The following is a 14,347-nucleotide window of genomic DNA, read 5'->3' on the forward strand; positions in this document are numbered from 1 at the left end:
ATATCTGGTATTTAATATTGTATGTACCCTAGGACACTTATGTATTCGCGTCATTTGTTCCATTGCATCTATTTTCACATCACTATATTTTCACATCACTATATTTTCACATCACTATATTTTCACATCACTATATTTTCACATCACTATATTTTCACATCACTATATTTTCGCACTCATCAGATCCGCGAAATTAAGTTGCAGCGAAATTTTACTCTGTGTGCTACTCACGAAACTAAATACTAGCAAAATAAAAGTGTCCTAGGGTATGATACATATTAATACCTTGTAATGATCATCTATGTCTCTTGTAGTACTACCTGGTGATGACCATCCTCTATGTCTTTTATGGATTCATATGGCTGCTGATGATGGCGTGTTACTGGAGAGACTTGCTCAGAATCCAGTACTTTATCGGTCTTGTCATCCTGCTCGGTTTTATCGAGAAAGTGTTCTTCTACTCCGAGTTTGAGCACGTCGACAAGACTGGCCAGTCTACCAAAAGTGTGTAATGTTGATGAATTCTTTGTTTATTTTCCACTGTTTGTGTTGGTCGATTACATCTAAGCGGGCTGGTTGTTCGCTAAGCCAAATACCAGTGGCCCCAACAGTTGCTCAACATGAAGTAAGGAGGGTTCGCTCAACGTACAGTGTCATTTGTAGTTCCGCAGGCTTAAACAGAAACAACTCCGTCAACATGACTACATAAATAATTCAAATATTTGATTCTCGCATTGGCTAGACACACAGAAATAAAAACAAAAGTAGAATTTCGAAAGTAGAATGGTAAATGTTTTATATTTAAATAGAAATAAATTTTCTCTGCAAAAACATTTTTATTACCTGTGTAACGCCGGCCATGCAACTAGTAAATATATGAAACACATCAAATGTATTTTATTATTTGAATGACACAGATCTGCTAGAGGATGAAAGCTGCCAATATTTTACTTTAAATGGATTCCCTTCATCATGACTATATAATCATTTTTCTTGGATCCATGATTGTTAGCTGGTTTCCCTGTTATTATTCCTATTAATTATCTTCTCATGTTACCAGAAGAGAAGACAACTCGTCTTGTTGATCATTGCATTCTCCGAAAGAACCAGTCTGAGTGCCCCGAACTGACTGGCTGTAAAAATTCTCATTGTAGCAATGGTCATAATAGCTGAGCTCGTGTCAGCCGCGAAGAAAACTTTAGCCCGAGCTCTCGTAGTCGTCGTATCCGTCGGATTTGGAATCGTGAAGCCAAGGCTCGGTCCAACCTTGCACAAGCTGCTAGCTGTCAGTCTCGTCTACTTTATTTTGGCATCAGTTGAAGGCTGCTTCCGAGTCATGCAGGTCAGCATCTTAAATATCATTTCTTTTCTTAGCGGGGGGTGTAAGTTTATTTGTTCATATTTATGTTAGCCTGTGTTCCTTCGATGGAAACTCTTAGTTCATCCAAGCGCTCATCATTTGTCATGAGATTAAGTGGCTAAGGCTAATGTCTCATTGAAGTTTAATGTTATTAAACGATTATTATTATTATTATATATATATTATAATTATTATTATTATTTTATTAATTCAGTTTCTTACATACAATTGAGTTCGTAGCCTTTTGTTATTACCGTACTTTTTGAACTATTAGCCGCTACCTTTTTCTGATGATTTTAGCCATGCGGCTTATATAAGGGTGTGGCTAGTCTGTGACTTTTTCTTTCACCGCTAGGACGCATTAACTAGAATCTCCGGTTGGTGCGCCCTAGCGGTGAAAGAAAATACGCAACAATGCCTAACGGTACTGTTCTGTTAGGCGTTAGGATAAAAAGCGTCGGTTAATACGAAACTGTGCCGTTAGACACTGTTTCGTTTTAAACAGCAAAGTTGCTGCCGTGTTAAAAAGCACTATCCTGAGTTCTGTGGCCTGTACAAAGGTGCGGCTTATGTATTATCGTATTGTCGGTTTTTTGGAAAATGACGCAGATTCGGCTTATATAGAGGTGCGGTTTATAGTACGAAAAGTATGGTATTTCCTTTTTATTATCACCTTTGTTATTATTACAATATACATTCATATACAAAAGTATAAGACCACCCAATATTCTACATAAACTATAGCTACAGGACTCAGTAAGACTAATATGGTCATCTCAAATGAAAGAAAGGTGTATTTCATTAATCGTTAAAATATACACTTTTCTGTGATGTTATGTATTGTTTGTGAGTTGAAAGTTATTCCTCCTAATTACGTAATACTCAATATATATATATATATAATATATATGTAGTGTAATTATATATATATTATATATATAATATATATATATGTAGTGTTATTATATATCTAATATATATATAATATATACGCAATACTCTCATGCAGTTGGATCTGTTCTGTATTAATAAAACGTTAGCAAAAGTGAACAGGTAGTAATTCTTTGTTTTATGTCACCGTGTTGAACTATTTGAGTTTTTCTCAAATCTTTGGCATGTCTACTTCCCTAGTAGTCTAGATTCAGTCATTTTTCCAGTTTAATCCCTTCACTGCCATTTATGTAGACCTACAAATGTAGCTTTCGACCTCCTGATAGTCATTTTACTGAAAATTACAAACTTTGCTGCATGATACATATACATTTTAAAAATTTTAAATACTTTTTTGTTTCATCTTTTATGCCAATATGTTAAGGAACAGAACATAGAAATAGCAGTGTAGCAATATATTGTGCTCTGTTAAAGCTATGTGTAGCTACGATTGCTACGAACATATTACGGTCCTCTTCAATATTCCTTACTCTTACAAAATTAATACTTTCACCATCAGAGTCAGCGCTGTCACTTTCATTATCTGAGTATTTAATTACATCTGAATCGGCTATAATGTCATCACAAAGCTATTCGTCTTTTTCTAACACGGGAGATGCTTGCGGAAGGCATGTTACAACTAAAAAATTCGAGCGTCAAAAAAATGTATGTTTTGAAATGGAAATCTCTGATCAAATAGTATAATTGGCTTTGCGAATATAGGCTAATTTTTGCAAAAATATTCGGACATCGTTGCCAATGCCATAGAAGTACCAAAGATTGTTGGCTATGTTGTCATGGATCAATAATATTTAGTTACTAGACGGCCACTGGAAATTTTGCGAAAATGCGCTGATGGCAGTCGATCATAGATTTCACATAAACCCGCGTAGGGGTTTTCACATAAACGCACGCACTTATTTTTTCAAAATAGCATTTAATAAAGAAAATATAGACATTTAACACTGCTTAGCAAGGTAACAGTTAGAATATTATTTATAAAGATTAGTTGATAAGAATAACATATAGAGGAGATTCTGGTCATTAAAATGATACAAAGTCTCTGTATTCTTGTATTATTAAGGACAATTTACAACAGGTTATGTATTTTAGATATACTAGAATATGGTAGGCGGTCTCATTCTTTTGTACATGACTGTAGATGCCTGTAGAACTTATTCTTAAATTTTTATGCTTTATTATTTATTTATTATTTTTTATAATTTAAACACTACAGAATGTGTTTATAACTTTTGCTCTGAATCAGACTCACTTCACATGTAGAAGTTTGCTGTACCTTTCATTGGACCTTCTAGTAGGATAAAGTTAAATTTTCTTTGATGAGATGCCTTCAATTTTATTTTGATAGAGGTGTTGCCTTAAAGTTGATCAGGAATGGGAGATGAATTCATATTCACTGCTACTATTACTTTAAGAATTGATATTTACTTACCCAGAATTCCATGTTCTACTATTATAATCATGGTCTCGATCTGTAGAAGTAGCCCTAATTCCACCACTTTTTGTTCGGATGTAGGAAGGTTCAATGGCTATGTTTTTGTAGTACCCATAGTTCCCTGCTTTAGAATACAAGTGATCTTACTATAAAATATGTCACATAAAGTTTGGAAGTTAGACAAGGAAGATAAATCTTAAGTCAATTGCGATGGATTGTGTGCAGGTAGAATCATTCACACATTCATTGTGAATTATATGTTAGTGGAAAGAAGACCTGACAGCTGACTCGCCCTTTGCCACTTTAGTAGTGCTTTTGTCACCCATAGACATCGATATTTGTTTATACTATAAGTGGTAGGTATGGACTAAAGCTGACTGGTGAATAGTGTTAGTAATACTGCTGTCAGACTGTCAGCGGTATTAGCCTCAGGTTATCTTGAATATGTTTTTTGTTTTCTTATGCTGTCGATAGGTTTTGCCAAGATTTATTAAAAAGCTGTTAAACAAGGATTATAAAGCTGGTCAAAGGGGGTAGCAGTGTTGACGTGTCGAGTTCCAGCAACTAAAAAAAAGGAGTGTTTAACTATAAAAGTATTGTGAATGATGCAGAAACTAATGATTTTAAGAGCTTGAAGTTACTTAATTGAGGAGGGGTTATGTGCTACGCCCCTTTTATCTCAACTACATTTGCACACTCATGTACTTTGTAGGGTTCTTGTAGTACTTAGTGCTTTTCCATTGTGTGATATAATTATATCAATGATAAATTGTATTATTTTGCTGTATAATTATTTGTTCGATTCAGTTTCCTCAATTTCAACATTTTAGTTTTTAGCTTTTCAAATAGAATCCAACCTTAGCATCACTTTAATACACCGACAAGATTCCATCAAATGTCAGACACTTGAGTGGTTTCAAACAGTTTTCAAAGTTTCGTGAATCATCACTGTTTTGAGAAGGAATTGAGTAAGCAGCCGTGGTAACTTTAAAATGACATGAAATAATATAAAAATAATTAAACATAATTTAAAAGTCCAATTTCAAGTAGTGTATGTTAGTTACTGTAGTGACGAGACACTGAGCTTTGCAGTATTCCAACTTCAAGTAGTGTATGTTAGTTACTGTAGTGATGAGACACTGAGCTTTGCAGTATTCCAACTTCAAGTAGTGTATGTTAGTTACTGTAGTGATGAGACACTGAGCTCTGCAGTATTCCAACTTCAAGTAGTGTATGTTAGTTACTGTAGTGACGAGACACTGAGCTCTGCAGTATTCCAACTTCAAGTAGTGTATGTTAGTTACTGTAGTGATGAGACACTGAGCTCTGCAGTATTCCAACTTCAAGTAGTGTATGTTAGTTACTGTAGTGACGAGACACTGAGCTCTGCAATATTCATATGACTGATTGACACTGCAGTCTACTTACGACTACCTAACAACATGTTGTTATCATGCATCACCATTAAGCTGACAATTAGCATGGTATTTTAGACACTTTGCTTTGTTAGTGCCCAGTCACGAAAGAATTAAAGTAATCAATAACGTGTTTAAGCGCAACAGCTAAGTAATCGGATGACTGAAATTGTTGTTGCAAAAACTCTGTATCGGTCTTTGAATGGACGTTGGTAATCACAAAATCTTTTTGTTTAATTATTAATTATTAAAGTTAATGAAGGTGACAGAGGTCCGATACTGCTATCTGCATCCACACTTTCCACCTAAAAATATAATAGTCATGGTTATTCATTGCCACATAGATGGGATTGATGACATCATAGACCGAAAGTAATGCTGTCTGTCGTAAGGAGTATCTGACTAAATTGTAGGAAGTAGATGACATGTCATAGATGAATGTTAACAAAGGCATATAGACACACCTGCTGGAGTTATTAATCATAAGTGCTAATACAACATATTAGAGTTAACAATGACATTGTTAATAGCTGATGATGACATAGTTGTTATTGTTGTGTTGTTAGACATGATTCTAGATTGTTTCACCTGAACATGGGTTAGGACCTTTAAGGAGTTATCAGTGCTTTGTTTCACTTGAACATGGGTTAGTACCTTTAAGGAGTTATCAGTGTTTTGTTTCACTTGAACATGGGTTAGGACCTTTAAGGAGTTATCAGTGCTTTGTTTCACTTGAACATGGGTTAGGACCTTTAAGGAGTTATCAGTGCTTTGTTTCACTTGAACATGGGTTAGTACCTTTAAGGAGTTATCAGTGTTTTGTTTCACTTGAACATGGGTTAGGACCTTTAAGGAGTTATCAGTGCTTTGTTTCACTTGAACATGGGTTAGGACCTTTAAGGAGTTATCAGTGCTTTGTTTCACTTGAACATGGGTTAGTACCTTTAAGGAGTTATCAGTGCTTTGTTTCACTTGAACATGGGTTAGGACCTTTAAGGAGTTATCAGTGCTTTGTTTCACTTGAACATGGGTTAGGACCTTTAAGGAGTTATCAGTGCTTTGTTTCACTTGAACATGGGTTAGTACCTTTAAGGAGTTATCAGTGTTTTGTTTCACTTGAACATGGGTTAGGACCTTTAAGGAGTTATCAGTGCTTTGTTTCACTTGAACATGGGTTAGGACCTTTAAGGAGTTATCAGTGCTTTGTTTCACTTGAAATCTAAATTGAAATTGATTCACATTTTAAAAATTTCGACAATTTCTAGCTCCACTTTCACCTTTTTGTGAGTCTCATTAAGTTGTTGTTACATCGCAGTCCCTGTTCATCGTTGGTACTTTGCTAGATGTCGGCCCTTGCAGTTCTTCAGCAGGTACTTTCTAACACGCATATCATAAACTTCTGTTTTTGTAGAATGTTGAAGAACGCAGCCCTAAATCAAACGGTGATAGTTCGATATCAGGCCAGACAGATCTGGTAGCTGCCATTCCTCTCGCTCTTTGTGAAACTGGTATTTTATTTTGGGTCTTCAGCAGTCTGTTGCAGACGATCAGAACATTGCGTCTACGACGTAACGTCATCAAGCTCTCCTTGTATCGACACTTCACAAACTTACTGATAGTTTGCGTTCTAGGTACACTCTTTTGTTTCTGACCTTTGATGCTTCTGATCACATTGTATATTTAAACCATAACTGCCACGAACAGCTTTAATTGTCTGTTCATAGGTAAATCCGGCACGCTGATTCCAATTTTGTACTCAAAATAAAGATCGGTTCATCAACTTTTAAAGTAATATTTGTTTTTAAAGACTTTTTACAGCGATTCAATATCGACACAACAAGCCCTGCCCATATGCTTGTTGTTTCAATATTGAATCTCTGTAAAAAGCTTATAAAAACAAAAAATTACTTTGAAAGTTAGTGGACAATTTTTATGTTGAGTACAAAATTGGAATCAGCGTGTCGGATTTACCTATGAACAAACAATTAAAGCTGTTCGTGGCAGTTATAGTTCAAGTCATAATACATAGTTCATTAGACATGTTCCTTTAGCAGGTCAATCATTGGTGAAGGGTCCTACTTTGATTAAAAATCTTTTTATGTCATATTAGAGGCTGCGCTATATGTCTGGTTTTTGGTAATGTATATAAAGCTCTTGTCATACTCTAGATCTGTGGTGTGTATTTCAGCCTCTATCGGTTTCACCATATGGGACTTGCTCAAACTACGGATAGGGAATAACTGCGTGACCGATATCCGAGAATACTGGCTTTCTGACTGCTTCTGGTCAATGTTATTCAGCATCCTCCTTTTTGTTATCATGGTTCTATGGAGACCCAGCATGAACAGTCAGAGGTTAGTATTATACATGTATTGCTAGCGGGTTCAGTGCTTTCACTCGCCAAAGTTGCGCTTTCTTGTTTTATGTGAAGGAGCCAATTCCAGTCTATATTACTAGAAGGTATTCACCTGCCCTGTTAGTAAATTAACTGTCCATATCACTTGAAGGTATTCACCTTCCCTGTTAGTAAATGAACTGTCTATATCACTTGAAGGTATTCACCTTCCCTGTTAGTAAATTAACTGTCTATATCACTTGAAGGTATTCACTTGCCCTGTTAGTAAATTAACTGTCTATACCACTTGAAGGTATTCACTTGCCCTGTTAGTAAATTAACTGTCTATACCACTTGAAGGTATTCACCTTCCCTGTTAGTAAATTAACTGTCCATATCACTTGAAGGTATTCACCTGCCCTGTTAGTAAATTAACTGTCTATACCACTTGGAGGTATTCACCTTCCCTGTTAGTAAATTAACTGTCCATATCACTTGAAGGTATTCACCTGCCCTGTTAGTAAATTAACTGTCCATATCACTTGAAGGTATTCACCTGCCCTGTTAGTAAATTAACTGTCTGTATCACTTGAAGGTATTCACCTGCCCTGTTAGTAAATTAACTGTCCATATCACTTGAAGGTATTCACCTGCCCTGTTAGTAAATTAACTGTCCATATCACTAGAAGGTATTCACCTTCCCTGTTAGTAAATTAACTGTCCATATCACTTGAAGGTATTCACCTGCCCTGTTAGTAAATTAACTGTCCATATCACTTGAAGGTATTCACCTGCCCTGTTAGTAAATGAACTGTCCATATCACTTGAAGGTATTCACCTGCCCTGTTAGTAAATTAACTGTCCATATCACTTGAAGGTATTCACTTGCCCTGTTAGTAAATGAACCGTCTGTATCACTTGAAGGTGTTCACCTGCCCTGTTAGTAAATGAACTGTCTATACCACTTGAAGGTGTTCACCTTCCCTGTTAGTAAATGAACCGTCTGTATCACTTGAAGGTGTTCACCTGCCCTGTTAGTAAATGAACTGTCTATAACTGTCTTGAAGGTATTCACCTGCCCTGTTAGTAAATGAAGAAGGATCTGGCGAAGAGGATACACTTATGGGGACTGAAGCCTTTGGTAAGTATTACCTTACGTTTCTAGCTACTTTTTCCTTCAACTCCTTGTCCTTGATATCTCATATTTCCCCTTACGTCTCTTTTCTCATTCCTCTAGCCTCTTTGCTCAACTTCTATCACATGTTACTTTCTTCGTCCTCATTTCTTGCTCCTTTTGTTTTCCGTTTTTTTTTTCTCATAGCATTTACCTTTTTTCTTTTTTCCTCTTTTTGTATCTCTTTTGTCTCTCTTTTTCCTTCTCTCTTTTTTCTCTCCCGTTTTTTTTTTTCTCTCTTCTTTTTCTCCTCCGCCATTAATCTTCACCGAGATCGGTCTTTGATGTTCAAATAACATTGAATGATAGTTCAGACCTTCCTTTTGCAGTTTTTATGTCACAAATTTAAAAAAAACAAGTGCAAGGATCTTAATGGATAAAAAAGAAAGATGGCACTTTCCTTAGAAGTAAAGCCAAGAAAAAACATGAGCGAACTCTATTGAATGGATTTTTTGAATCTATGAAGCCGTCGTGTACTTATGGTGAGGACAAAACGGAAAGCAAAGACGAAAGAGTGCCTCCAGATTTCAGAGTTAAATTGATCATGTAGCAAATACCTACCTTCTTCCTCAATTTCTCCTCCACCTCTCCATTTAGCCACTCTTCCTGTACCTTTTCTTCATCACTTATTTCCTTTCTAATATCCACCCTCTCTTTCTCTTCTACTACTTTGTCTATTAGTTGTTTTTAAAGTTGTCTACTCTTAGGTCTTCACTTATAACAATCACAGTTTCCATGACATGCACGATACGCATTTGGGGTTGTGTACAAGGTGAGTTGCCGTGTAATTTAGTGTTTTGGTGGACATTCCCACGATGTGCGTTTAATACCAGCAATTCGATGAAAAGACTAGACTGCGTCACTAGTTATTGACCCCACAGGTCAATAGGTTAATAAATAGCGACGCAGTCTTGTCACGCTTAGCAGAATTCGGAACAGCTAAAATCGAAATAAAAATGACGAAAACTATTGAAGTGTAAAAATGTTTAGAATGGAATAGCTTACGAAATATTTTAATACACATAATTCGCAACTGCTGTTTCCATCATTCGCAAGAAACATTAGGTAAAGATTGGCGAATGGCAAAACTGGCTCAAGCTGCGCATTTTTGCCGTTTCCATGATGTGTATCTCTTGCAGCTCTAACTTGCACTTCATGGAAACATAGTGATAGTCCCTGTAGATGAGTATTATATAGTCTCACATTTGCCTGTGCAGAAACCTGCAAGATTCATGCTATCTGTTTCCATTGGCAGAAAGGCAGTATTTATAGCAGTTGTTTTCTCTTGTCAGTAAGGGAAGCACACACCGTAAAACCTTCATTGGAATGCCACGGTGCTCTTATTTTTCAACCCTTCCTTCAGTTTAAAGTGGTGCTTTATTAGTGGTCGTGTTCAAATAAAGGGTGGGATGTTGTATTTTTCAATCACCTCTGTCAGAATATTGGAAAAACAAATTTAACCCGTTTATGTGCGAATCAAATGCTGCCTATAATTTGCACTCTGTTTTGGGGCGATGCGACATTAACGCTGTTGGACGGAAGAAATCTGTGATATTAAATTGAAATTATATTAAACCTTTTGGATGCAATAAATCTGCTAACTTATCTCCAACTTGTTGAAAATTTCTCAATGAATATGTATGGGGAAGCTGATACATGTCTCTACCAGTTGATATCTATTGCTTGCAATTAACCTACAATGGTCTAATAACCTGCGTTGCAATTTATTGGAGCTTTTAAGTTTTTTTCGTTCTAAATTTGAAGACGCACTTTTATTTTATTACTATATTTAACAAGGCTGCATAAAAGCTCATTGCACTCATTGATATGTTTGCTACAGTTTGCAGTCAAAATTAGCTTTTTATGTGCAATAGAAGTGGAGTTTTGAGAATGGATCCATTGTAAGTGGTGTTAAGATAGCTGCAAGGGTGCTATTAAATAACTTGCTATAGGTCTGCATATTTATAAGTTGTATAATGACATTCTATCAAATGATACAAGTATGTATTAATGAACAAGTTATAAGTTATATAATGAATATATTAATGAACAAATTTATAAGTTGTATAATGATAATCTATCAAATACTACAAAAATATATTCATGAACAATTGACATAAACGAACCATACTTATATTACATGCAGAAACAAAAATTAACGTTGTTAAAAAAAATATTTCCATAGTTTGCTCGGATAGTTGAGTTCTGATTGTTGCTTTCGATGGAACGAACAACTTCTTGTTGTCCAATACTTTCCGCAACATCTTCTGACCTCAACTCTTCTTCTGCACAGCTGAGCTAGTCGATATTAGCATCCCAACAATTTTCACCTGAGCAAAACTTTTAGGCGATGAACTTTAGGATACATTTCTTGTGCGAACAAAGAGAAATCGCGTGTAATCAAAATAGCCTCAAATCTTAGCCTCAAATCTTAGCCTCAAATCTTAGCCTCAAAATAGCTAGTAGCACAGATTCCATTGTAAATGTGCAAAACCTTTTTTACATACAATGAAGTATCAAGACCGTGTTACAAATAGGAAGTGCTATTAGCCTGATACAGTTACTAATTATTTCTATGGTTTTGCGTTCAAAGTTTTAATGAAAAATCGATTTTCGAATGTAGTTCGATACGAACAGAAGCAATGGACAAATTAGCTGTTATTGGTGTATTCGAGTCATTATCACTACGGGTTGTGTGGACACTTTTCTACTGATCTCTTGCTATTATGGGCTCGTATAGATCAAGAGTGTCGGATAGTGGCGGTCGTATGGAAGGTGTTCAAACACTGGTTTTACGGTACAGTAGTCGCTCCTACAATGTAAATAATCCATTCCAGTACCTTTTACAAAAAGGAAAAATTTGACTAAAGGTAGGGCCACACGAGACAAAATTCTCACGAAATCGGCGAAATTTGGACGAAACGATTCGTACGAATTGACTTTTGGACGAATTCATCCATCGTTAGTTGCGCACGATGAAAAAATCCTGAATTGGACGAAACGTCAGAAATTCCTACGAATCGTTGTTTGATTGGTCGGTTGAAAAGGTTAGTTGAATGTTGAAGGTCGTTTTCTTTTGCGCATGTTTGTGCTGAAGCAAATGATTGAAACGGAATCGGCTTCAATTTATCACCGCGTTATGATTGGCTAGTTGAAAGTTAGTTTCGTACGAATCCGTGGTGGGGAAACTCCGGGTGGCAGGTCAGAAATTTTGCATGAATGGAATTTCCCAGATTAGTTGAAATTACACGATACGTGTGGCCTTACCTTAACTCTTTTAATTTGTGGGCTGTACTGTAGCTGCAACATTATGGGTTTGCATTGACGACTTTTCTCTTTTTATGATCAGTTTTACTGGTTTTATAAACCAAGTAATTTTACAATAAGTTAAATGGAAGCTCACATCTTTGACGTTCTTTCACAACGATTTGCTTATTTTTCTAAACAGCAAAGTCTATTCTGCAAAGTAAAGCTAATAACAAATATTTTATCATCTACAATAAGGCAAAACAAAAGATATTTTTACTATAAAAAGAGCGGTACAGTACTACATGTTTGTCGTCTATCTGTATCCAGGGGTCAAGGTTAGAATAAAAGATAACTTTAGACAATATTCCAACTCGTGACACTCTGATTGGTAACATTTCAACTCCGACACTTATAAATTATAAACAATTGCACAACTACTTAATCTTTGTTTTGCCGACACATCTGACGATCTATCACACCGAACTAGATTGTCATATAACGATAGAGATATAACGCTATACGCTTGTCGTTGTTTCTCTTGCAAGTGCGGCGAGATAGGATACCATTTAAATCAAATTTGAGAACTCGCCCCGACTTGACACTTTACGTTATATGGAACTTTTTACGTAGTGCGAAGCAAAAACTTCACATTAATTCTTTATCTTATCTGGATTTACGTTATAGGAACATCTACTGTATTTCCTTTGGCCTCGTGCAATCATTCACTCTTCATTATTACTTCTCCAACGGGTGGCGTCTGACATACGTTGGCTGGACAATTGCATCAGCCTGTCATGCTGAAATTCTGTGGGAGAATACTTACACCTCTTATGATTGATAAGTGTCCTTTATTAATGTATTCATAGCATTTGCATTTTCACTTCAGTCTAACTAATGAGTTGCTGATGAGAACACCATCAAGTGCGCTTCATGTTATACGTTGGTCGTCATGGTGGAGCACTTGCTGTAACCTGTCAACCACATTCCAATTCAGTAAAATGTTTGACGACTGTAGGCAGGTGACATGAATGATTTTGCTGAACATAGATGCTAGTGATTGCCCATAAGTGTCAGAACTAACTCCAATGATCATGTTATTAACCAGTGATCGCTGCTTTGAAGAAAGGGTCAAGGCCAGTTGTGTTTTTATTATTGTATTTAAAATACTGTACATTCCCGTGTATAACCTGTATCTGTGAACCTAAAATCATGTTTAAAAGTTTGGGGTGTCACCTATAGATAGCCGAAAAATATATTTAAACTGTTCACTAGGTGCAAATGCTAAGAATAATTTATTCAACAATGAGATGCTAGGAAATATTCAGTACTTGTGCTGATGTAACGGCGTGTTAGTCGTGGTCACTGTCATGTGACATCTCCAGCAGGTGTGTCATGTGACATCTCCAGCAGGTGTGACACGTGTGTCATGTGACATCTCCAGCGCTTGATTCCATCAGCAACATCTATATAATGTCTATTTGATTTTGGTTGATGCCAACGAATGCAGCAGCAATTCTGTTCGTGTTTCCAAAGCTACATTCACAACATTTGATTTAAACGCTGCATTGTATTTTCTTCTTTGCGATGACATGAGTTATAACATGTGCTGATTGGTAGTTGTTTACTTTGGTTTGTTGAAGGCGTAACACGTTCATCGCAAAGTTGAGAACACTCATTGGTCAATTATCATCTCGACAGCCAATGCGTGTGTGTGACGACATACATAGATGACCGATTCGGCGATTGACTCCATTGTCTAGGTTAATTAAGTGGTTTATATGAATGAAAAATGGTAGTTCCTGCTTGAACACGCTGTATACCTGTCTTTCCAAAAAGTGGAGTGTGGCCTAAACATGGTGACGGATTAAACACAAGGATGTAAAATAGTTGTGATCTCGAGTTGGGAGGCTGGGAAAAGTAAAGTAGATGTTTTTAGCTCATAGCAGCGTGCAGAGCTTGAAGATGGTTGTTTTATTGCCATTTATGAGTATTTTTACAGTAGTCGAAACTAATTCTGACAGAGGGCATCAAATTTTATTTGTTTACCATAAGAGGTCATTGAAAATATGTTATTTTCATTTGTTGCCAAATACCAATAATGGGCAAATCTGCTCATGGGAAACCTGTTATGGCATTTTATATGGAAATGAAAGAACCATGCATGCCAATTTCATATGGAAATGAGATACACTGGAGAATTCCTCGACTTTGAGCATGGAGGCTTAAACCTTTCTACAAATATTCCAGTGTATGAGCGCTTTGTAATGCGGTATCTTCATAGGGGCCGTCATACACAGTGTTTGCACGTACTTTGTATGCCACTTAGTAATGGTTGCAATCCATAATACAACCCTCACCGCTTTGCATATCGTAGATACTTTTCCCTCTTCTCTCTATCATCTATCTTTTAATTTTGTCGATAATCTGG

The 14,347-nt window shown here is 36.3% G+C and overlaps 1 protein-coding gene across 2 annotated transcripts in view; it reads left to right on the plus strand.

Annotated features, from left to right (window-relative positions):
- Positions 1 to 14,347, plus strand: part of LOC137397625 (transmembrane protein 87A-like) — a 50,794-nt gene that overhangs the window by 17,691 nt on the left and 18,756 nt on the right. For both annotated transcript variants that reach the window (XM_068083919.1, XM_068083920.1), the window contains exons 10-14: positions 315 to 504; positions 1,155 to 1,342; positions 6,573 to 6,792; positions 7,350 to 7,515; positions 8,564 to 8,637. In XM_068083919.1, coding sequence (XP_067940020.1) covers positions 315 to 504; positions 1,155 to 1,342; positions 6,573 to 6,792; positions 7,350 to 7,515; positions 8,564 to 8,637 — 838 coding nt within the window. The remainder of the gene's footprint in view (positions 1 to 314; positions 505 to 1,154; positions 1,343 to 6,572; positions 6,793 to 7,349; positions 7,516 to 8,563; positions 8,638 to 14,347) is intronic.

This window comes from Watersipora subatra, chromosome 5 (genome assembly GCF_963576615.1).
Source record: "Watersipora subatra chromosome 5, tzWatSuba1.1, whole genome shotgun sequence".
Taxonomy (NCBI): domain Eukaryota; kingdom Metazoa; phylum Bryozoa; class Gymnolaemata; order Cheilostomatida; family Watersiporidae; genus Watersipora; species Watersipora subatra.